Source organism: Camellia sinensis, chromosome 2, assembly GCF_055761805.1.
Source record: "Camellia sinensis isolate YWXY chromosome 2, ASM5576180v1, whole genome shotgun sequence".
In the NCBI taxonomy this organism is placed as follows: Eukaryota; Viridiplantae; Streptophyta; class Magnoliopsida; order Ericales; family Theaceae; genus Camellia; species Camellia sinensis.
Window position 1 is genome coordinate 141,648,559 of NC_138962.1, and position 26,776 is coordinate 141,675,334.

General features: G+C 37.2%; 1 protein-coding gene across 4 annotated transcripts; it reads right to left on the reverse strand.

The window, feature by feature from the left end:
* Positions 1-3,699: 3,699 nt before the first annotated feature.
* Positions 3,700-13,944, reverse strand: LOC114315122 (THO complex subunit 7A). 4 transcript variants are annotated; one of them, XM_082915699.1, is made up of 5 exons: positions 13,727-13,944; positions 13,524-13,571; positions 6,938-7,557; positions 4,352-4,514; positions 3,700-3,979 (listed from the first exon to the last, which is right to left on the reverse strand). In XM_082915699.1, the coding sequence occupies exons 3-4, from the start codon at positions 7,529-7,531 to the stop codon at positions 4,383-4,385; spliced, it is 726 nt and encodes a 241-aa protein (XP_082771825.1). In that variant the 5' UTR covers positions 7,532-7,557; positions 13,524-13,571; positions 13,727-13,944; the 3' UTR covers positions 3,700-3,979; positions 4,352-4,382. The 4 variants fall into 4 exon arrangements, with proteins under 4 accessions (XP_082771825.1, XP_082771826.1, XP_028117494.1 ...); XM_082915700.1 differs by lacking the exon at positions 3,700-3,979 and adding an exon at positions 10,843-10,981 and having other exon boundaries at positions 4,161-4,514; positions 13,727-13,930; XM_028261693.2 differs by lacking the exon at positions 3,700-3,979 and having other exon boundaries at positions 4,161-4,514.
* Between the last annotated feature and the right edge of the window lie 12,832 nt (positions 13,945-26,776).

Here is a 26,776-nt window from a genome sequence, read left to right on the forward strand (position 1 = left end):
TTAGTTTTCTTCAACTTCCCCGTTTGAGCTCTAACTTCGAGGTAGGGATATCCTACTCCTCTTTATGAGCTTTGTCTTTGAATTTTAGCATTTTGATATGTTGGGGGTTGTTGGGTAATTTTGAGAAAGTTTGGGTCTTTGTGTAATTTTACAAAAGATGGGGTTTTATTTATAATTAAACCTATATGCATGTTTGGCATAGAGAAATTGTATAGATAATGAACTATGGATGAAAACGGAACCTTGGGGTTGTTATGTTAACTATGGGAAAATGCCCTAATTAGTTGGATAAATTAATTTGTATAATTAATTTTGAGAAATGAGGAATTGAATTGAGAGTATTCAAATTGAAAAGATTATGGGATAAACGGGTGTAGTTGGATTCATTTAATCGCTCACCCAGATTGAATGTTGATAATATATCCATTTGGTGCATTTATTTCCTGTTTAGAAATAACTACTTTGGGCTATCGGTGGAGGATAGTCTTGATTGTTGTAGACAATGCATGATGATTAGGCAAACAAAAACTAATCAATTGAGTATGCTATTGAATATAGCGGTTGGAATAATACATCGACTTATGTATTGATTGTTTGTGTATATGATCTATGTTTATATACATTGTGTGTGTGTGGGAGGAGATAGGGGATGTACTCCACGGTTTAGGGGAAGATAGGGGATGGACCTCTAAGCCGGATTGTGTGTGACATTGATACAGCAGTACCATGTGTATCAAGTGTTGATTATGGAAGTGTTTAAATTGATTTGATATAGCACTAAAATGTATATCGTTATCAATTGTGAGATATAGAAGTGTTTCTATGTTATGTTGATACAACACCAAAATGTGTATCGTTCGTATAGTATGGAAGTGGCTTATGTGTTATTGATACAGCATCAAAATGTGTATCCACCATGAATTTCGAAAGTGTTTTTAAGATAAGCCTTATTCTTATCAAGTTATTTGGCTAAGTTTGAGCCTTGTTTTCAAACTCAAAGTTGAAAAGAAATGAGAAATGAAATGTAACATGGACTTAAATGTCATGAAACCGTAATGTGATATAAGCGAGTGTATCGGTGTTGACCATCTATCAACTGCTAATCTTTTAGTCATTGTTCATAGCTGGTTTAGTGTATTTCTGTTGGGCTGTGGCTCACCCTTTATGAGACATCATTTTCAGGTACAGGTAGCATGCCACCTCCAAGGACATAGCTTGGGAGGCTAGAGGCAGGCAAATTGCTTTTTGTTATTTGCTTTCTTTTGATGTATTGCATGTAAATTCAAGCCAAGGGCTTAATATGTATTGAGTTAGCACTCTTTTTTTTTTTTTTTATAACCAAGTGTTAACTTGGAAAGCTGTAAGCCCGTAGAGCACTTGCTTTTGTTGTTAACATATAAAAACTACTCTGATTAATGGAAAAATGGTTGATTTCTTTTATGTCAATGCATGTCTAAAGTGATGGGTTTTACGTATTATTTTGAAGGCGTTACATATTTGCTGTATTAATGGAATACATCCCCTATCTCCTCCCAAACAAGTTTGAGTGTCCATCCCCTATCTCCTCTCAAACCATGGAGTTCATCCCCTATGTCCTCCCAAACAATATACATATACAATGTAATTAAACACTTATCATATACAATGATCAATCATTACACATATTCGTTGTATTGTTCCAACCGTCATATTCGATGACAAATTCAATGTGATTAGCTTCAATTTTCCCTAATCAACATACAGTGTCTGTTACAATCAATATTATCCTCCACCGATAGCCCAAAGCAGTTATCTCTAGACAGATAATAAATGCATCAAACAGATATAATATCAACGTTTTCATAGGTGAGTGATTAATTAATCCAACTACACCATTCAATCTCATAATTCTCCAATTTCATGAATTTCAACTCAATTTCATATTTCCACAAATTAATTATTCAAATTAATTTATTCAACACAATTAGGGCATTTTTCCCCTTTCCTCTAATATTGATCCTAAGACTAAATTTCACCAATTTGACTCACAAACTCAAATTCCCAAAGCCTTATATGCACATGGAGCTTTAAAACACAAAACCCCTCCTTTATAAATTACAACTCAAACCCTAACTTTTCCAAAATTACCAAACAACACCATTTAATCAAAATGACTAAAATTTAAATTAAAATTCATAAGATGGAGTAGGGTATCCCTACCTCGAAATGAAGAGACCAAAAGGAGTAGAGGAAGAAAACCCAAAGCGCCCCAAATCCACTATTTTTCATATTAAAATGAAGCATACGCCACCCTCTATCTTTCTTACAAAGAGGTTAGGGTAGAAACACACTAGAAGTAGATGAAACCTTAGAGAGAAGGTATAGAGAGAGAGAGAAGTCGGATCTAGGGTTTGAGGGATAAAAAGGAAATCAAAAAGTGAAGAAGGAGACTGCTGTTGTGTACTAATATAATAGAGGCTCGCTCGAGCGAAGGAGTGGTCGCTCGAGCGACCAGACACAAAGATACCTCGCTCGAGCGTAGAAAGCCTCGCTCGAGCCAACAATTTGAACCTTCAGGTCTGCAACCCAAAAGCACGCTCGAGCGAAGAAACTCAAAACATACAGCTCGCTCGCTCAAGCAAAGGAAAGGAAAGCTCGCTCGAGCCAAGAATCACAACCTTCAGGTCAAAAAGAGACGCAGACACAAGCTTGATCGCAAGACTTCTCGCTCAAGCCACCAGACATAAAACTCAACTCTCACTCGAGCGAAGGAACAAGAACAAAGAGCTCGCTCGAGCAACAAAAGTCTCGCTTGAGCGAAGACACCAAAAACTGGGCAGCAACCATTTGTTCCCAAACACAACCAACCTGTTACAAACCTGCCCAACACATCCTAAAACTCAAACATAAGGAATTGAAAGATGGAAATAAGATATAAACAACATCCAACACCACGGAACCTAAGTCCGGAATACAATAATCAATGGAGGAAAAACCGGGATCGCTATAGATTCTGGTAATAGAATGCTTGAGTGAAAGCATCTATATAATCCCAGTAGCTGCAACGAGACTCCTTGTTACGAATCTCAAGAGTCAAACAATATATGCTCATTTCATACCACTATCAGACAATGTATAAGGACGCTGACATGGTGCAAGCCTTTATGACTAAGGTTTTCAAGTTACATGAAAAAGCCAAATATCATTATATCAAACAGGGATCCAATTTCAACTAGTACTTTATGGCAAGAACTTTTTGTACAAGGGTACAATTGAAGATTAGTTCCTCCAATCATCCCTAAATTGATGGCCAAACAGAATTTTTGAATGTCTTGAAAACCATCTAAGATGCATGACTGGAAAAAAAATCCTAAAGCTAGGGTTCAGTGATTACCACTAGCAGAATGGTGGAATAACACCTATTACCATACTGCTACTAAGATGACACCATATGCGACAGTGTATACTAAACCACCACCTCATTACAGTTGGAAATATGCCACAATGGTAGTAATTGTAGCAGCTACTACAATGCTTAAGAGCAAAGTTAAAGTGATCAAAGAACTTAAGGAGAATTTGATGTGGACAAAATGAGAAGCATTATAAAAGCTTGTGGATCTCTGACATGGAGGCAGAGATACCTCAGTTCATAGGCAGGCCTGCAGGCAGTTTGTCAAGTTGGTTTTGAGTGTATTTTGTAGACTGTTCTGTAACCAATTCTGCAAGTAAATCAAAAACTTATCTTGATTGATCTTGATTGTAAAATGGGGAGGTAGTCTTGTAACTTCTTGGATTCAGAATTAAGAGCCCATTTTACTTCACATGGAACAAGCGCTCTACTTTGATACCAGTAGTATGAAATGTAAGTATCCTATAGTTTAAAACAAATAGCTGTTGTTTCACTTGGTGACAATTGTGATGACTACAATATTCATTCTGCTCCAATATACAGTCAAACAGGATGGAATGATTTTCACTTTTTGTGGAAAGTCCAACACCCCTGAAAAACAAATCAAACATTTTGACCGGGTAGAATTCCCAATTTGCAGCTCTTTGTTATTAATTAATACACTGACAAGTCAGAATTTAATGTACAGAGGAAAATGTATTGCCAGACCATCAGGAAACAGTAAAAACACACACAAAAGGGGGAAAAAAAGAAAAAAGAGAAAAGAGGAAAATGTAAAATTTATCACATATCCGTTACTCCCATAACTGGAAATCTACAGAGGATAAAAGTAATTTTAGAGTACTCAAAACTCCAGTCCTACTTATGTTTCCAATAGGACTAAGATGCAACTGAATTCAAAGATTTTGATTTACTCCCTAATCCTAGAGGAGCAACTTCAAAGATTAAGATCAACAATCTTACAGTTTTTAACACTGAGATGCAACACTCTTCGCTAATCAACAACCATGGCTTCTGAACCCCCACTGGCATCCTCCACACCATTTTTTTGCTCATCTAGTGCTATTCTCATCTCCTCAATCAAACTCTTTTGCTCTTCCTCGATGGTGTTCTGCAATTCATCCACCTGTAGAAAAGGGAAAACAAACTCAGTGAAAAAAATTAACAGTACTGGCGTTCACAAAATAGAACCCATTATATCATTGCACGGAAACAAGCAGACCCATAAAGCATGTAGCATATCCTTCAAAGGTAGAAATTCCTTGATATATTGAAAAGAAATGTGGCCCTGTTTGGCAAGAGGCTTTTTGGCAATTTTTTTTTTTTTTTGGGGGGCTAAAATTTACAAAATGACAAAATATGCTAAAATAGTCAATAAGACAAAATGCCATACCAAACCCATGATCATTTCACTTTTTCTCTCACAAACATCACATCCAACTACAAAAAAATCCAACCATCTTCCTAAACACACAAATTTTAGCCTACTAAAATAGACAAAAACTAAATAGCCTACCAAAATAGCCAACTTCCCAAACAAGGCCTGTGAATCATTAGCACAACCAATGGCTGATAAGTTCAAGGATTTCAAGAAATCCAGTGATGGAAAAAACAAAAAAACAAAGGCAAAATATAAATATAAATATTGAAGGGGAAAAAAATTATACATTGTGGAACAAAAAAAAGTTGATATTGACATGATGGAGCAAATAAATTTGGTACGGGCATTAGTCACAACTTACAGGAACAAGGCAGGATGAAGCAAGTTCTATTCCAAGAGACATGCATCCTACTTTTCCTTCCTTTTTATTTTTCCCTTTTTTCTATTCCAAGAGACATGGATCCTACTTTTCTTTTCTTTTTCTTTTTCCCTTTTTTTTTTAATTTTTTTTTATTGATGACGACTTTTTCAGAGCAGGAAAGGATCAGATAAAAAAAAGGGACCTTTACAAAACAGAAAATAAGAACAAAAATATGACAAATAACAAAGCTAGAGACAAAGATCAGGGCAATCCAATTGAGTACCCAAATGACATACAAATGACCCCATGACACAAGAAAGGTTGCATCACAACTCAAAATTTTAAAAGCAAAGATTCTTTAAAATTGGTGGTCAACATATCAAGATACGCAAATATGTGTGTGTGCACGAGCACAAGTCAAAAGAGAGGAGGAAAAAGCACCTCTTCAATTATACTTGCAAGTTCAAAGTAATGGTCAAATTGCATGAGTATTATATTTATCCAAAAAAAAAAAAATTTGCATGGGTATTATAAGCCAACACAGGCACTACGCTTATGACCTTGCACCCCCATGCATGCAACTTGCCACTTGTTTTGATAAGTCATGCATGTAGTTTGCCACTCATTAATCATCATTACCATACCCACATAATCACATTAACACAACACTGGCCTCTAGAACAAAAACATTAACCTTCCACTTTAGCATATAATAACTATCGACGATCTTTTTCCCGGAAACATTTAATTCAACTTATTCATGTCCTCAAATACAAGTGTACATACTTGATTAGAAAGTTAAACTCAATTCAAGTTTTTACTTCTCAATTGCCTCAGGTTGAATGAATATGAAAGGGAGATCAATAAATAAATAAAAAAATAGGCCTCAACACCCCTAACTCCCTTAAATTTTCGTAGCTTCAAACAAAATCCTTAACAACTTGAGGGGCTAGGTGAAAACATCAGGTACTGATCTTAAAGCCATGTTTGTCAATAGCAACAATCTGGTACTGATCTTTGACTGACACCAAAACACCCTTAAACCCGCACATGTTATTAGAAAATCCTATAGCTAAGAGTTCGAAAATCAAGCCTATTTTGATTCTTCTTCGTGTACAAACCCTGAAATATTTTTCCACCATAAACCATTCTTATGGCTACAAAATTTTGAGAATCCAAATTTGTTCTACATCAGCTACTAAGTCATCAGAGATATCAACTAACAATCTCACAACAAGATCCAAAAGAGTTTCAATTCTCATGTTTTTATTTTCAAAATAAGCCAATATGATTGAAGTTGCACGGATACTAGCAGAACTGAATCATAAGAAACTAACATCCCAAAACCTCAAAATCCAGCAGTAGGAGCACACACTACAAGTAAATCTCTATTAGGTTTGGTAACTTGGGATTAGATGATAAACAAGGGCTCAAATAGCAACGACTACGAACAAATGGTATAGGTGGGATGTATGCAGAGTGCTAGGTTTGAATTCAGACTATAACTGGTCCTACTAGCATTGCATCAAAACCACTAGAACCAAAATTTCTGATTGCGGGAAAAACAAGATTTCAAGAATGTATGGAGGATAAAAAAATTAAGGGGAAAAAAAAGGGAGCTTCTCGTGAGAATCAAATTTGTCACAAACTTCAAGAAACACAAACACAAAACCATATTTTATTCTATCTATAGAAAAAGGGAAGGTTTTTGCATAGCAATTTGATTGCCATGGAAGCAACCAATAATTGTCGAGCAATAAGGCTTCCCTAAAAATAAGACACTGAAGAAAAACATTTTGCTGCATACCACATGCAATAAAAGAGCAAATTGTTTCTTGCGAAGCTCCAATGTTCTTGAACCAGCTGTGTTCTCTGACTCCAACATCGCAATCTCTTTCTCTAGCTCTGTTATGATTTTCTGTGTCTCTGATCTTGGTGGCTGCATAGCGATTAACCTCCTGATTGCCTCACACTCTTCTTTATGCTGCCTTTCAATCTTGCTATCTTCCAGTTGTTTCTTCAGATCCTCTATATCAGCTTGTGCCTGCAGAATCTGCCTGTTTATCTCATCTTCTAACTCATTGAAGTTCTCCTTCTCTCTGAGATTTGCATCTATAACAGCTTTGCTCTTAAGGAGCGGAAGTTCAAACGTCGTCAACTCTTGTAGGAAGGTTTTGGCAAGTCTTTCACAGTCACTGTAGTTTTCTGCATCCTTCTCAATCTCAACAGCAAAAGAGGTGAACTTCTTCTGAAGTTTCTTTAATGGAGGTTCACCCCTTGTGGTGGTTGTGCGGGTGAGAAGCCGGTGTTTGATGATGATATCATCTTCGAGTGGGCCAAAAGCATAGTGTGCAGTCATTGCTTCTCCCCTACCAGTAACTTTTCTACCTTTCACCAACATTTAGACAGTTGCTTGTTATTCCAATCCTGTAATGAAGGCAGCACACAGACATCACCACATGTCAAAAGTTATTTCCAAAGAAGTATACAAGTGCATGTATTTTTGTGTTGTAGAAGCTAGGTCTAGCTTGGGTTGGCAATTTCATGAACTTGTATGTAATGTTCTAGTATAGGATTACATTGAAGACTCAAGGGCATATGCAACAAGTCTTGGTGACATTAAGAGAGTGATCAAGGCTAAGGATGAACTCGAGAGAGTAGTTTCATCAACAGAAAGATTGTCCAAGCATCAAGAAGACCAAAATTTCTTTGGTAAGAGTCACATAGGATCAAGACTTAAACCTTAGAAGAAGAGATCTAGGCTAGTCTTTGTCAACCAAGAGTAAGATTGATTCACCAATTTGGTAAATAGAATATGAACCTGTGACCTTACAAAAAAAAATAACTTAACAGTCTATTGGGATTCTTGAATTTGGGGTGGGGGGGGGGGGGGAAGAAGTTGAAATGAAACTAGACTTCCACAGCTTCATTATGGCACAAATGTTGCCTAAATCAGAGTTAAAATGAGTGACTTACGGCCTTTCGAAGTTGGCCATGTGCTACTGGAAGAAGCCTAGCGGGCTTGGTTGACCAACCTCAATTATGGTCGACCAAACTGAGATCCAGAGACCTTACCAGCTTGGTCTACCATGATTGCCTCTGGTTAACCAGCTTCAAGAACGTTTGACCAAATTCGGAAAGAATTCGCAAACAAGAGCCAATTATAGCCATTAGAACATGAATTTATGCAAGGATTAGCAACCCAAACAACCAAAAACTAACAAGTGGGAACTTAGAGTAAACATTTTGAATGATAATACACCTCTCAAAGTTAAAAGAGCATAAAATCCAACAAAGAGAGTGTGTCTACATGAAGATGCATCCCACAAGAGACTTTGGAGTTGAGAAAACACTTGAAGATCAAAAAGACCAAAGAGGGCCAAGACTTCAATGAGGTAATATTATTCAATTTATGTATTTTGTTATCAGAATCTTTCAATTCACGATTCAATTTGCAATTTTTGCAAAATCGATACAAATCTATGAGTGAATCTATTTTGGAAGTGAATCTCTAGTGAATCGCTCGATTCACAATTGATTTATGATTCGATTCACTTTTTACGATCTATGCAATTCTTGAAACTATCATGTCCGATATATTTTCGACTCTTTTCTACATCTTTTTAGTAAAAATGACATAATACAACTTCTAATAGAGTTTAGTTCCAAAATAACTAATATATATACATGATTTGTTATTATTTTAGTGATCATGGAGCTTTTCATAGTATTCAATTAGATTTAATCAAACCTAACATGTTTTTAACCTTTCTTCTCATTTTTTTTTTTTAAAAAATCATAATATATCTTCTAAAGATGTTTAAGATGAAAGTAACTTACACCATGAATTATCTATTGCTATTTTATTAAATTAAATATAATTGAATATTACATGGGTGAGGTTAGTTATACCTTTTCAAATGTTTTAAGCTTTAAAATAAAAAATCTAAATAATTGTTTCTTATTATTTAGTCATTGAAACTTAGAAAAGTATGTATGCTTATTGTCCAAAAATCAATATCATTGTCGAATTATTGTTACTTTGGAATTTGAGAGTTTGTCTTTATTTACTGTCTTTATTAAAAATGGTTGATAACAAATATCTAAAAAAGGAAAAAGGTAAGATGGTGATCTTATATAGGAACCTTTGTTAACTTATTACCTATTAAACTACATGACCATCATTCAAAACAACATTTTCATTGATTTGAGTTTAAATATTTCATATTCATAAAATATATTTAACATTCAAGTGTGTAGATATATTTTTCTAAGTAATTTAAAAAGAAGTGATCGAATCTTTACAATCCACAATTCAATTCGATTCGTGATTCGATACAAGGCCATTTCGATTCACGATTCAAATCCCGATTTGCCAACAATTTACACACTTATTTGTCACACATACATTTGTGATGAACTAGTGACTCTAAAAGTTGAACGTAAGTCTTGGAAAATCCGAAATACTTGGTTGTTTGTGATACTTTTGGTTACAGGTTAAGGATGAGCATAGAATACCCATTGTAAATTGTGTATTAAGAACAAGGTTGGGGATATTCCTAGAAAATCCATTGTTGAAGTTGGTTGAAAGGTTGTAGGCTAAGAAATACGGACACGAACATGGATACGCCAAAATAAAAAATTTCAAAAAAATGTTACAATACGTGAGTGACACATGCAAAATATTTAATTTTATATATTTATTATATATCATATATATTAATATTTAAGCTAAAATTAAAAAAATTTAAAGGACAGAAACGGATATAAATTTAAATTATTTTTGTTTTATCATTGCATTACAAGTTATTTTATTCAAACTTGTAATGTATTCCATGTGTGCCTAATTGTTGGGAAATATTTGATGAGTGCCATGTCAATGTTAGTGTATGTATCGGTATGACACGTTACCTTCTTCAAAGTGTACGTGCTTCTTAGGTTGTAGGTGACCTTATGTGATTCTTGTGATTCCTATTGGAAGGGTTCCTTTGGGGTTGGTGGCTGATGAACTAAATGGAAACCAACAAGTATGTTCTTAGTGAACTCTGCAAGTAAAAACCTGGTGACCACAAGAAAGGTTCCTTTGGGTTGGTAGTTGGTTATTCAAATGGACAAAATCAACTAGTGTGTAGGTGAACCCTTTCAGTGAAAACCAAGAATAAATCGTAGATGTGTACCATTAAATAGCTTTGTAGTGAAGAGAAATTCCGGCAAGAGTTGGGAGTGGATGTTGGTGTTTTAAATTTCCTTACTTTAATTCATATGTTTGTTAAATTCATCATAAACTTACTAGTTACTTTTTAAAGAAACAGAATCCTACAGCCTAAATCTGAGAGAATCACACCCAATACCCAAAAAAAAATTTAAAAAAAAAAACAAAAAGAAAAGAAAATGAAAAAGAAAATTGTTAAAAACCTACAAGAACTTCAACAACAATCCTCCAAACTGCACAGTAACACCCTTCAACTTTTCAAACCGTTAGTCTCACTGAGCTCTTTATGTTCATAATTTCAGCCCAACTTGAGCAAATCGAGCAGTTCTCAAAATTCACCCAAAATAAATACACAATTATCAACAGAATCTTGCAAACTTAAATCTAAATTACAAGCTTTCTACTTTACAAACTGTTTTTACCAACATTCTCAAGTTATATTGTTTAATTACAAGTGTGTATGTGCGCGCGACAAAGAGAGGAAAAGTGTGAGGACTTACCCAATAGGGGTGATGCAACGGTGGTATAGAAAGAAAGAGCAAGGATGATTGAGTCACAGAGAGAGAGAGAGAGAGAGAGAGAGAAACGTTTAAGGCATAACAGGGGGAACAGGATTACAGTAGGGACAAAATTGGGAGCCTGCAAAATGAAAAACCACGTCGTTTTATTCTTTGTGACCTCAATGGGCGACGGTGATATCTAGTAAATGACCTTCTATGACGGTGTTATTGGGTTTGGATTGATTGCATTCAACTTGACAGACAATTTTGGACTTAGTGGACCGATTTTAATAATCTCAACCATTTATTTTTTAGAATTTATTGAGTAAAATATATATATATATAAATAAGATGATCGGATGTTAGTAGTTATATTTTTAAATCACATATATCTTAAAAAAATGAAATTTCAAATTAAATATATAGCTGCCAATATGTACTCATCTTCATTTTTTACATTAATATTTTATTCAACGAGTTTTAGAAATTAAATGATTCAAATCATCAAAATTAATCTCAAAATAAACATACAAAACCCAACTGCTCTATCAAATTGAATGAACAACTTGAAATAATCTAAGAATAATGTTTCATACACAGAATATAAGAGCTCGAGTTCTGCCCAAATGAGGTGGCATGCCCACTTGAATTCTCAACTCATGCGAGTAAAAAGCGAGAGAACTCTCATATCCCTCTTCTCTCCTCTCGTCTACCCACAATCTCTTTAGTCGGCGCCCACCATCATTGCAACAGTTGTCGGCTACTCTCGTCCCAGTCTAACTAGAAAATTCTGCCACATCCAACGCTAACCCCACCAAAGATTTCCCTCGCCGCCCTCTCTCCCCTCTCCTCCCCTGTTGCCTCTCGTGCAAGGTCAGTGGTGGGTGGTTCACGGTAGTGATTGACGACGGATCTGGGGAGGTGAAGATGGATTAACACCCAAACAACACTTTCCCTCTTCAAAATTTGTTTATTTTGTGTGCTATATCAGATCCCTGGGCTTTGGATTTGAAATCATGATTATGTCATTTTGTGTATAGTTAGTGAACAAATCAAGATTTGCTTCGTTAGGGCATTTTATGTATGTTGACTCCTGAATCCTAATAAATGATTGTGTCTGATTTGGAACACAATTTACTCTTAGATTTTCCGATGAGTAGTTAAGTTTTGTGTTTCATCTTGCTTAAAAATTGGTCATGAAGTTGGTTTTTGAATCATCTTACTGAAATGTGTTTCATCTTACTTGAAAATTGCTCTTGAAGTTTGTTTTTGTGTTTCAAAAGAGGTGATGAGAGGAGCATATGAATCTTGAGAGTAAGAGAGAGCTTTGTTTCAAAGAGAAGAAGACTAAGTGAGAGAGAGAAAAGCAATTGTTTATCATTTGAGAGGAAAAGAGAAAAGAGGGGAAAAAAGTTGATGGAATGTTCCCAATAAAGAAAGAAGTCGGTCCTCGCTGGCGGTTTCTCTTTCTCGGCGGCCGATCCTTCGAGTTTGAGGAGACATTGGTAGAAGTGGGTGGGCGGTGCAATTTGTCCATAGTTGAGCGTGGGGAGGGGCTTTGACGGCCAGTGGTATTGAATGGGCCGGAAGCACGATAGATTGCGGTGAGAATGAAGATAGCATTTGCTGAACTAGATTATTTAAAAATTTTGGGTCGGTTTAGTGGGGGTAATCGCTCTGTAGCAGTATGGGTTTGCGGCGAGGAAGGGGTTGGGTCATCGTTTCAAGTAGTGGTGGCGACTGGGAAACGGCGAGACCAGATCTTTCTACCTTCGTCTGCCTTTGGCGATGGGTGGGAAGGGGTAGCTCTGGTCATCGAAGGTTTTGGAGTGATTGATGAGAAGGTATTGAGACCTGGAGGTCTCAAGAACATTCTGCACAAACCTGTTTCAGCGGCACTGACCAATCATCGAGATGCTGACATGGTTGTCTGTACCAGGGTGGAGGTTGATTGGTTTCGGATGTTGGATAGATCACTGGTGGGCACGGTGGAGGGGAGAGGTGGCAAGGGCCTGAGCTTCGCGGCCATCTCAGAATGGGTAGGTCGGTTGTGGCGGCAATTAGGGATGGTAGAGGTCCAACCGCTAGGGGTGAACGCCTTTCTGTTTGTGTTTCCAAAGTGCTCATCCAATCCAATTGATTCAATACACAGATTCAATACACAGATTCAAAATTCAAAAATCAAAAATCAATGCAGATTCAATTCACAGATTAAATCAAATCCAATACACAGATTCAAAAATCAAAAATCAATGCAGATTCAATTCACAGATTAAATCAAATCCAATTCACAGATTAAATCAAATCCAATACACAGATTCAATTCAAAGATCAAAAATTAAATCAAAAAATTCAATGCAGATTCAAAAATTAAATCCAATTTCAATTTCAATACACAGACAGATTTAAATCAAAAAATATGTTGCTACAAATTTAAAAATTAACAAAAAAATAGATTGGTTCAATACACAGACACATACATTAAACAAAAAAACAGATCTGATATGTTGTAATACACAAAAAAAATCTGTTGCTTACAAAAAAACACATACAAAAAATCTGTTTCAATACACAGACACATACATTAAACAGACCTGTCGCTTACAAAAAAAAAAATAAAATTAACAGATCTGATATGTTGCAAAATAAATCAAAGATCGGCGCGAGAGAGAGAGGCTTACCTGTGAGTCGATCGGGGCCAGAGAGAGAGAGACAGAGATGAGACTGATCTGATGAGATGAGAGAGTGAGGGAGACAGATTAGATAAGAGAGATAGGGTTCAAGATCTGATGAGATTAGATCATATCTGATATATATATATGTAACAAAAAAAATCAACCATCGGGCCGAGAGAGAGAGACAGAGATTGAGAGAGAGAGATTGCCTGTGAGTAGATCGGCGGTGCGATGATCGGTGCGATGAGATGAACAACGAGAGAGTGAGAGAGTGATCGGTGCAGAGATGAACAACGAGAGAGTGAGCAGACTTAGTGAGGGAGACGATTAGATTAGGGTTTTTTTTTTTTGTGTTTGGTTTGGTGTATCGACGAGGTAAGGAAGAGCATCTCCAATACTGAGTTTCTTTTTTTCGCTAAATTTGAGTGAAAAAATATCTCATTTTCTCAATTTGATATTATTAGCTGTAACGGCATATCAAATTCTGTGGTAAACCAGTTGGTCGATCGGTAAGCATAAAAAAAAAATTTTTTAATCATTTTGAACTGTTTGAACCCACCGTTTGTGAACTGGAAAGGAACGACCGGCCAGTCGACCGGTCAGGCAAATAATTTTTTTTTTTTTTTTGGTTTCCCTCCATTTCTTCCCAATTCTTTTTCCTATTTCTTTTTCCCTCCATTATATCTATTTCTTTTTCCCTCCATTATATATATATATATATATATATGTCTGGTATATGAATTATGCTCTCATATAAATCTATTATCCATATATGCCAGAGAACTCCACACAACTGATACGATCATAACTTAAACAAAACAGAGCATAATGAATACCTTCAAATCCATCGTATTGACTTCATTTTCATCATCTTCTTCTTCCTCTTCCTCTAATGATGAATCTGATGATGAATATATCGTCGCACGTTTAGGAGCTTATGAGGAGAATAATACTAATATGCTTCAGATTCTAAAGAGTGATAGGTCAAAGAAGAGAGGTGGTTCTGTTGTAGGTCACAGGTATATACACAAAAATAGAAGGCAGGGTCATGACAGATTGTTTGCAGATTATTTTGCTGCAAATCCAGTGTACTCGTCTACAGTATTTCGAAGACGTTTTCGAATGCGTCGTCCTTTATATCTACGAATTTTGAATGCAATCCAAGCACACAATTCATATTTTCTTCAAAAACAAGATGCAGCTTATGTACTTGGATTATCTCCCCTATAAAAAATGACTTCAGCGATGAGAATATTGTCATATGGTGTTGCAGCCGATACAGTTGATGATTACATACGTATCGGGGAAAGTACTGCAATTCAAAGTTTGCAACAATTTTGTAATTCAGTGATTGAAATATTTGGTGAAGAATATCTGAGATCTCTGACACCAACTGACATTGCTAGATTACTTGCTATTGGGGAGGTTTGGGGGTTTCCTGGCATGTTGGGAAGTTTAGATTGTATGCATTGGGAGTGAAAAAATTGTCCGAAGGCATGGCAAGGTCAATGTATAGGCCATCAAAAGAAGCCAACCATTATTCTTGAAGCAGTAGCATCTTATGACTTATGGATTTGGCATGCATTTTTTGGAATGCCTGGCTCACACAATGACTTGAATGTGTTGGACCGATCGCCTTTGTTTTCTGATCTTGCACAAGGTAAAGCTCCCCCTGTCCATTACACGATTAACGAACATAATTACGATATGGGTTATTACCTTGCTGATGGTATATACCCTCAATGGGCAACACTGGTTCAAACAATTTCTTCTCCCCAATGAGCAAAGAGACAACATTTTGCAATGATGCAAGAGTCTACCAGGAAAGATGTAGAGCGGGCATTCGGAGTTCTTCAATCTCGATTCGCAATTATAGGTGGTGCTGTACATGTTTGGGATTCGAAAATGCTTGCCAACATAATGAGGACTTGCATTATTTTACATAATATGATTGTCGAAGATGAGAGGGAGGAGCACCTTGATTTTAATTATGAAATTTCATCAACCAACACACCAGTGCCACTTTCCTCTACTCCTACCAATGACTTCCAAACATTTTTGTCTCGTCATTTAGGTATTAGAGATAAGGATGCATATCATGCCCTCCGTAATGATTTAGTAGAACATATGTGACATCTTCATAGTGAACACTAAATTCACCACAGCAATACATGTAATTTTGTTTCTAGTTTTGGAATGAAAGGTTGTCTTGTTTGTAATCTTCAAGTTTCTAAGCATTATATGAACTAAGTAATTCAGAAGTTATGTGATGATCTGCTGTTGTAATGATTCAATCTTTAATATTCAGAATTGTGCAGTGTTCAATTCATGAGAATTACAATGATAATATCACATAAATTTAATAATCATGTCTTCAATTTTGTGTTGATGTGCCACAAATCATAATACCACATCCATTTATGCACATTTCATAATTATGTCTTAAATGATAATTAGTGATGTTGATCTGCATAATCATAATTTCATAATAATGTCTTTAATTAGTCTTCTTAATGTAATAATAAAATCTCAAAGTACTGCATAATCATTATTTATGCATAATCATAATTTCATAATAATGTCTTAATCATAATTGATGTGCCATTGATTTACTGATGTTGATCTTGCCATTCATTTATTACCTCACTTCAAATGCATTCGACATACAGAGTAAAAAAACACTTAATAAGCCTTCAATAATTTGTCTTCAATTATTGGAACATGAATGTGGATAAATGCATTCCACCTACAAATCATAATGTCTTCAATTATTTGCGCACGCACTACATTGCATACGTTTGAACCACCTACCATTCATTTTACACATACCAGCTACCATTCGTTCAATTCATTCCATCTACCATGCCTCATTTTACACACTGCATAAGGTTGTTGAGTATTAATTTCCTCACCACCTACCTCAAGAATGGAGCCTCTATATCAACTGAAAATTGTATACAAGCCTGCCATCAAAATATTCACAACTTTCACTGAATACCTCTCCCACAGATTGAATACCTTTGCCATCAAAATACACACTAAATACCTCTGCCATCAAAATCCAGAGAGTGTAATTCACAGTACCTTCAAATTTGGCTTAACCAAAATCTAATCCCAACCTCTGCATATTCAGTATACTGTAAGTGTGAATCCACAGAGTCACCAAGGGAAACATCTGTATCAAGAAAGGCAGGAACAAGAACAAGCAGACAGCATCCAAATCAAGGTAAATTTTACATTAATGGCACGGGTCAACCGGTTGGTCAACCGGCCCTCTGCTTTTTTCTTTTTTTTTTCCTTTTCAGTGTGTATGCTGTATTTGTTCAACTTTATGTTTTATTTGTTCAACGTTAACCTTTTTAGGAGTATAAAATTCATGTTTGAATCAAATTATATGTTCAATATTTGAAAAATTAACATAATGGCTATTTTACAAATTAACTTCTATCTACTGGCATATGCCTCATTTTATAGTTTCAGTATGCACTTCACGAAATTGAACATGTAATATGACAAATGAACATGTAATTAGTATGCACTTCAGTATACAAACTGCATGTAATTACTATGCCTCATTTTAATATCATTTTAATATCATCATATGTAATTATGCACTTCAGTATGCAGTTCAGTTTATTGAACATGTAATATGAAAATGCACATGTTAGTATACGTACTACAAGTTGGTCATGTTTTTTGATTTTAATATGCATTGTAATATTAAAACTATATTCATTTGAATTCTAAGTTAATATTTTCATTAAGAACACCAAGCCACCTGTAATTTAGGTTTCATATGTAACACATATTTATTAAAATTCAACAGATATTGACATCATGCCTAGAACTAAAAGAGCGAGACCACAAGTTGGTGAAAGTTCTAACCCTCCACGACGCGAAGAACAGCAGCCTCAAAATCAGTCATATCCTACTGATGATTTTCTTAGTGAAAGTCATGCACTAGCCTTTCCAAACTTCTCCAGCCGCCCGATTGTAACAGGGAGAAGGGTAAATCTGCCATCTCAATATGATGCACTATTAGTTAGTAAACTTGAAGCAATGAGATGGCACAATTTAATTAATTTACCCCAAAAGGTATATCCGCGGCTCGTATCTCTATTTTATGTTCACCTAAGAGGTACTCAGGAAGAAGATGGAAATTTCACTCTTTTGTCATATGTGAAAGGAAATGGTATACAGTTTGATATTCCTACTTTGGCCAGCATTATTGGAGTTAAGTTAGGTGATGAAAATATCCATTTTCAGACTGATGTTGAATTAGCTAATACCGTTGGTAATGCTACTGATGTATATACTACTATTTGTCGGAACAGATTTACTGGGACTAGTTTACAAGCAAGACATTTAAAACCTTATCTTCGTATTCTCCACTAGTGGATTGTAGAAAATGTCACCCCAAAAAAAGGACATCATGATGCGGTCCCATATTTTAATGCCTATTTGTTATACTATTTTGAAGTTGGAATCAAGTTAGATTTGTGTTACATAATTATGAAAGAAATGATAATCGCAAATCAAGGTCAATTCATGGGCCGGTCATTACTGTTGGGGCACTGTTGACCAAAATTTTCAAACATTTCAGGGTTCGCCTTGTAGATGAAACGGAGATCAAAATCCGCTCACCCATTAATCAGTATACAGTGACTCATGCTGGTGCAGCCTCCAATTTAATGGGAAGTGTTAATATTGCAGACGATTCAGAAGATGAAGTCCCACCAGATGATGCTCCAGAAGATCGTCCTGCCAATGTGATGCCATCAAATGAACAACCTCAATATTGGACTGAGTTTTTGGCCATGGAAGAACAACGTTATAATGAACGCGTTCAATGGGAACAGCAAATGGCTAATCAGGTCAATTCGTTGGGTACTCAGTTTGATACATTTGCCACTGTACAGAATTCATTAATTCAACAATTTGGTGAATTCCGTGTGGATATTGAGCATCGCGTAGATACGATTGAGCATCGCGTAAATGACATATACCATCACTACTACCCTCCTCCACCACCACCACCACCACCACATAATGACTGTTGATGTATTTCACATTATGTATTTGTTTTAGTTTCAGTATTTGGAAATTTTAACTACAGTTTGTTGGGTCAGTTTGTTAAAGAGGACGATATTAATTAAAACCTATTCAGTTATGACATTGGCCTATGCAGTTATTATGACTTCATATTGTGGTTTTTCATTTTAATGCCTATTTGACAAAGGACATTATTATGTACATTCTGAAAATGCTACAAAAAGGTCATTAACCATTTATGATTTTGTGGTATAAATCATGTTATAGTAGTCATTGGCTTCCCTTGAAATATCATTTTAAAGAAGACGAGGTTAATTAAAAGAAAACCACATTCAAGTACAAGCCAAAGATCTCCCTATGCAAAAAACATGGCAACAATTAGACATTGAACTTGAAATATGGCAAAAATACATGGCAAAAATTCATAAAACCAATAAAACTAACCAAAAGAAGTTAGATGTAATAATTTTAAATAATAAAACCAATAAATGAAACCCATTAATACAGAACCTTTCAAGGCAATCTATTAGTTGATTGAAATAAAATCTGTCGTTGAAGATCTTCGTAGTACGCCCTTTGCATAGGATTTAAAATTGTCATGTCCATTGACATTATTTTATGATCTTTATTTCATTGTTCTCTTTCATTCATCATAGATAGGAGTTTTAGTTGTTCCTCCCTATCTTCGGCCTATCTTCGACGCTCTGCAGCCTTCTGCTCACGGTCTATCGCCTTTTGTTCATCTCGCTCAATAGTTCTAGCGGAGATAGTTGATAACACTTCAACAATTTTGGATTGGTTGGCAGCCATTTCATCAAATCTACTATCATGCGCTGTTTGATTCTTCAGCTTCTCTTTCGCTACCTTAGTACCAATTGGTCGTGTTGATGTCTTAGATGGTTGTTCGTGTACCTCATTATTCTGGTTAGATTGAGAAGCCTTAAATTCAGTTGCTAGATTCGAACATGGATCAACATGTTGCGTGCTTCTTTTTGATCGAAATTCATCCCACTTACAACTTCGGCGCAAAATATCCCAACATATATCAAATGTGAAGTGTTTTTTCTATATTGCATGATACATCCGCTTCACTTCAGTGACCTAAATAAGAAATTACAAAGATTTCAATAACAATTATACATTTAGAAAAGAAAATTGATATTTAATAACACAAATAAATTTTACCATATCTGCCTCAGTTGTTCCACTTTGTTGCCTCAGTTGAATTTGTTCAAGAAAACCATAGAATTTATTAATTGCCTTTTGCATGACAGACCAACGGTGAGACAAAGAAATACGGCTTCGATTTGATTCACTGCTCAATTGTGAATTAAAATAAACAAGTACTCACTCTCAAAATATAGCCATAGTCTGACTATTACCAGTAATGGGATCTTGAGAAACTGCTAACCAAGATCTACATAAAGTTTCATCTTCTATAATTATGAACGCTTTACCACAAGAAACACGAGAAGTTTCTGAAATAAAATAATTATCACTGTTCTGCGTGTTCTGCTCTCGTGAAGATTCCGACATAAAATTAATATTAGTATTTTGCTCCAACATTTGTGATTCTTCAAACATTTCGAAATCTTCCATACTTTGAAAAAAATACAGTACACTTACTGAAAAATATTATAATGATATAAGCTCAAACTCAGAATCAGATAATTTATTTAGATACTAGTAATTAAAATTGCAAGGAAAAAAAATATGTAATGACACAAAAGAAACAAAACTCACAACATATAAACGTAATACTATTCTGAAAATGAAATACTCTGTCTTGATATAGAAATCAGATTTATTTTATAGAGCACATCATCAACGGTAAATTTTCAAAATACTCTGTCCATCCAACGGTAATTTATTATTGTCGATAAATTTTCAAAATACTCTGTCCATCCAACGGTAATTTATTATTGTAACGGCTAGTTGTCAAAATATGTATGTAAAAGATAACAATTTTATTTATATTTTGAAGAAAATTTAAATTTATATCACCCTTCAAATTATTCATAATCCACAAAATAAACTATGTCAAAATAAACCAGCTCAAACAACATGAAACCAACCAGTTCAAACCTGTTCTTGCTAGCCTCAAAACTGTAGCCGAATTACTCAATCCGGTCGACCGGTTGACCGGTTGCTCCCAACGCCCACGGTTCAAACCAAGCAGTTCAAACCAATCACTTGACAGTTCACACTAACTTTGATGCAGAGGTCGATCGGTTGGTCAACCGACCGAGCAACTGGTTGGTTGACCGGTTCCTCCCTCCAACGGTCACGCACAGTGTTTTGCTGAAATGTGTACACTATTCTCACTTTGATGATTTGTTTGATGAATTCTCAATTTGATACCACTTTGGTGAAACCGTTGGAGCATGAAAAAGTGCTTTTTTCACCAAATTTTAAATTTGATGCCAGGTTTGGTTCAGGGTTGGAAATGGTCTAAGTGAGATGATGATAGACATTGGACGGTTAGATTTGAAAAAAAATATATATAAAAAAAATTAATTAATTAATTAATTTAATGCGGGCGGGTTGGGCGGGTGCGGTTCAAACCCGCAACCCGAAATTTATATAAAATCCAAACCGCACCCTACCTTAATGTGTTTGCGAAACCGCCCACACGGGTGCGGTTCGGTTCGGGTAGGTCAGTTTGGGCTGGTCGGATAACCCTATGCCCAGCCCTACTCACACACATATAATTTTATGATTTCACAATTATATAAGAAATTTAGTAAAAAATTTAATAATTTATTTAAAATTCATAATATTTTTCTAAACAACAAATAATACTGATATATAGGGGGTTATTACCAGTTGTGTTAAGAAAAAAAAAATATATATATATATATATATTTAAGCCTTCGTTTGGAAAGTAAGTTGGCTTTTTGACTTTTTTGATTATTTTAGCCTGGGCTAAAAAGTTTGATTTGGGAAGGACTTTTTGGTTTTTTTAACTTTTTTTTGTGAGAGAAGAGTGTAATGATTATGGGTTGGATGTGATGTTTTGTTTGTTGTGGTTAAAATAGCCTATTTTGTCTTTTGTGGCTAAAATAGCCTCAAACCTCCTTGCCAAACGGAGCTTAAATTTATGAGAAAGTTTATAAATTTAATTATTAATATTTATAATTTTTTTTTTATTAATTTATCATTTTTTTTCTTATTTCACTGATGTGATATTTCTCCTATCATATATGTGTGTATATTTGTGAGATGAAATTAGGGTTAGGTTTTAAATTAGGTCTCTTTTGACAATATATACAAAATTTTACTGATTTATTGAGTGGAAGGGTGTGATTGTGAGTGGTGTGGGGTTTGTAGCTTAGTAAGTAATTTCTCTCTAATTAGAATTTGGCTTGGTTCAGCGTCTTGGTGGGAGTGGTTTCATCTTAGGCTTATTTTGATAAATTAGTTAAAAGTTAATTTTTATTATTTTATTATTATTATTTTTGGTTTTATTTTTTTTATTTTATTTTTATACATTTTTTTAAAAACAGTTAAAAAAATTAATTTTTAATCTACGTTCAGGCCTCGTTTGGAAATATACTTTTTTAGTAACTTTTTAGCTGAAATATGATGTAAAAAATTAATACGTTTATGATGACTTTTTAATTTTTTACAGAAAGATGTACAAAAAGTAAAAATAGAAAATTTTTTGACTTTTTAATATAAATCGTTGACTTTTTAATTTTTTAATAATTTTTTAACTTTTAAATTAAAAAATAATGTTACCAAACAAGACTTTAATGGTTAAAAAGTAATGTTATGGAGGATGGGTGGGGTGTGATCTATTTAGAGCAAACATATAAGTATGGTCACGAAGGCAGCTATCTCACATACGTAACTCTACAACGTTTCATTTAAAGGTTGTTCAAAATGTTATAAATAAGTGTATTTTTTTATTTTTTACGAAATATGAATTGGGTATGGGTTGGGTTTGAAGTGATGTGATAAAGAGGTAATGTGACTTAAATAAGATAATGTGATTTAAATAGAATAGTGACTTAACTTTTAACTTTTTGACTTTTTTATGGGATGACAAACAAGGCCTTAGGAAGTGGTGGATGAGGAAGTGTAAGGGAAGGGTACAAGGGGGGGGGTGGGGTGGGGTGGGGTGGGGTATGGATCGGTTGGGCCATTTAGCTCCCATTTGTAAATCTTGCTAAACTTGTTCAACTAATCCGTTGAAATCGGTGGTTCTATTAAGAGTTGGCTTAATTTTGATTCTATCAGTATTAAATTATTTTTAGAACTATTTAAAATAGTTAAAAAGTCATTATTAAAAAATTAATTATTATTTTACTGTTTTATAATTTTCTTATAAAAATTTAAAAAGTCAATTAAAATAACTATTTCTCAAAAAACCTCTAAAAACACTACTTGAAGTTTACTAAAAATAATACAGTTCAAACTAAATTCAATTAAAATTTTAAATAAATATAATAAATGATTAATGCTAAAAATAACCATTCCTCAAAACTCTGTTTTATTTTGAATAGGACTGCAAACGAGCTGAGTCGAGTTTTAGTATATTTGGACTTGTTTATTAAGATTTTAACGAACTCGAACTCAAGCTCAATAAAAATTTAATGAATCAAACTCGAGCTGAGTTGGCTTAGGCTTGACTCGAGCTCGAGCTCAACGTCGAGCCTGTGCACGAACCTTAACGAGTCAAAAAATTTATAAATTCATACTTATGTATGAGACTAAAGTCATAATTAAAACTTTGATTATACAATTATATATACAATATATATAAACATTCTAAAAAAAAAAGTCAATATTTTACCAAAATAATAATATATACTACTACTACTGTACAGGGAGCAAATATTCCGGCGTGCCCGTATTCCTTTCTTCCGAGCTCCGTCGATGTCCGATCACCTGCGAGCAAATAATGGTGAGCTACCCGGCGGTGTGTGGCCGGAAAAACCCTCCGACGGTCAAGTTAGCACACACCTTAGAGGGAATAGAGAGAAGGGAGAGAGTGTTTTAGTGTAAGGATTTCTTACAGATATGTTCGTGTGTCGCGTATGGGAGGCGCAGACATGCTTATATACCTTCTGAGCCCCATATCCACTCCCTGTTATCTCCTGACACGTGGCTCTACTATCCCATCTGTCAGCATAAACCATGCCATTCATCACCTGCTCTCAACTGCCTGTCAGCACAGCTGGAGCTCGGCAGCCGAGCTGCCCTACCTCGGTCGTACCATGCTTCATACCTTAAGCGCCTAACCGGATAAACAAACGGAGAACCGGGCTTCCTGCCGAACCTAGCCCGGATACTTACTTTGATCGGCCTTCCTGCCGACCATACAGTCTCCTCGGCTGACCACGCCTCTCCGGGCGCCGGCCACTCCACTTCCTCGGTTGTCCATGCCTTCCTGGCCGCCGGTCACTCGGTCAATCCGGCTTTGGCCATCTTCGGACCGGGCACCCTGGTCCGACCGAGCACTGCCTTACCGAGCAGTTTCTGTCCGGTCCGGGGTGACACTCAGCCCGTACTCTGCCCGGCCCAAATTCTGGCAGCCCACTTTGGGCAAAAAGTCGATCGCCTCGCACCTATGCACCGTTGGGCCCTCAACTTGCTCGGCCGTTACCTCGGCCCAATTCCAGCTCACAATTCACCCTCTCAATTGCCCCTTAATTCCGTCCGCGGAAGCGTGACAGGGATTACTCACTTCGACCGAGATAACATTTCTCCGGTCTTCAAGACGCCAAGCCTCGACCGAGCTAGTTGACGTCATTGTCTGCAGATTTGACCGGTTATATTCCTCGGCCGACCTGTTCTCGTCGAAAGTAGCTCGGTTGGCTCTTCGTCTTTTCAACCCGTCGCTTCAGCCCCGACGTAGCCATAAATGGGGACACGTGGCGGTCTGCCATTGGGCATCGGGCAGCCAACCCGCCGTTTTTGTCAGAATTTGAATTTGGGCGGACTCCCCCTTGCTTATACATACGAGACCTCCCCCAAACTCCAATTCCTACTGCCATTACAATATTCAACCTCAGAGCCCCAGCACTCTCGTCCTCAAATCTTCTGCCATTCTGCCATCCTTCGAGTTTTGGAAGAACACCTTCAGCCCTTCTCAGGTAAGATACTCAATCCCTCTTACGTTGCTATTTTCTTTTATTTTACACACATTAGGGCACAAAAACGTAGCTTTTAGGGCATTGACCATTGAAAACGTCACAAACCTCCCACTGTTCTTGGCGTTCTTCGTCTTCCTGAAGAACGCTGAAGAACTGGGGTGAACCGGGCTCTGGGCCTTCTTTTGATCCAAAAAACCAACCAAACCGGGCAAACAACATGTTTGTAATAACCACGGCACAAACCGAGATAACCCAATTACTTGATCGCTTAACCGGGCTAAAATCAAGTCTGCTTGGGCGACCGAGCTCCTTAATTAGTCAACCGAGGTGGTTTGGCACCCTTACCGACCGAGCTGAAGTCTAGCTCCTAATGCGAAACCGCACTCACTTACACTTGCCATCCTTTTCCTGCAGAGTCCAAGGGGACCACTGCCATTCCTGAACCTCTCAGGACCGAGCTGCAGCCAATTACCACCGTGCCCAACCCATCAACCGGGCTATAGTAAGTCGGCCACAAATGGGGAAATTCCGCTTCCTAGTGGACACTCCGGCCGCGCTAGCTGCTTTCAGAGAGGAGTACGGCGTCCCGGCCGACGTCCATCTCGAGCTGGCCGAAGAAGAAACCACACCTTGGGGTAGGGAGGAATGCCCTTTCACCGTGCTGTCCATTGTCGAAGGGGGCCTTCGTTTCCCTCTTAACCCGCTGATTACCGAGTTCTTACGCCGAACCGGGCTAGCGCCAACCCAAGTGTCCACCAACACGTACAGGATAATAAATGGCGTGCATGATTTAAATAACCGGTTAAGCATAAGCCTAGGTTTAGCCGAGATCCTACGCCAATACACACTTGGTCACACCGGCGACGGTCTCGCCTATTACCTGAAGATTCGACCGGGCCGAGAGAAAATCGTAACCGGCACACCAGACAAGGATCTTCATGACGATGATTTCTTCTGGGTGTCTGGTAACTATGAAACAGCCGAGACACCGGGCTGGATGATTAGCAAAAATTTTGGGAGCACATGTAAGCTGCGCAAATAATCTCAGTTTACACACTTATGTTTTCCGCAGTTTAATCATTCTCTTGTTTCTTTTGCAGCCATCCAAGCCTTGCAAGCCAACTACAATTTCCCCAACGTAGAGGCGATCAGGACCGCGCTTCGCTACCGGGATCGTGACTGTAACCAACTACTCGGCTACAGTCCTACATATAGATATTCCGCTCCCCGCCGGAGTAAAGTAACCAACTTCCTCAGAGCTCCTTCGCCACCGCCAGATCCAACCCTTCCCGACGTCCCGTTAATCCGGTTAACAGACGAGCAAGAAATGGCCAAGAGAAGTCGAATCAAGAACCTGCTCACCGCCACATCTGCCGAGGTGCCGAGCGTGGTAACCCGGTCGCCAACCGCCGGTCAATCCAGTGGCGCCGTGGTCGCCCTGGCCACTCAATCCGCCGGGCAATCCAGCCGAGAACCTTCTGCGCGGCGGGCCGGAAAAAGAGCTCGGGCAGATCCGTCCGCCGAGCTAGTCACCGAGCTCGCCACCGAGCACCCCACGGACGCCCCCGCCCCAGTGCCAGCCTGGCGCCCACATCTGAAGCACCGGGGTCAGGACATCCCGGCAACGGCTTCGATCAAGGCTGACAAAGAGCATCTGCTCGCCTTTGATCTGTCCAAAGCATTCCTACTACCGAGCGACGTGGTTGGCAGCGACCACGTCCCTGACACTCGGTTAGTCAAGTCATCAGTAAAGTCCATGGCCAGGGTAAGCCAATGCAGCTCTGAAAATTTTCCGAAGTGTTTGCCCGGTTACGTTTCTCATCAACTTTGTTTTTTGCAGGCCATTCAAAAACAGCATCTGGTTTTGGAGCGCATCCACCGGCTTAGGCAAAAGGTAAACGACACAGCCAGCCAGGTTGAGAGCCTTCAAGCCGAGCTGGGCCGGGCTAAGGCTTCCCTCCAGATAGCCAACGCTGGCAATAACAGACTGCTCGGCCAGCTGGAGGCGGCCGAGAAAAAACAAAGTGAGCTCCAGACTGAGGTGGACGCTTTTAAGAAGACGAAGAGGAAAGCTTGCCGGGCTGCCAACAATGCCGGTTTTAACGA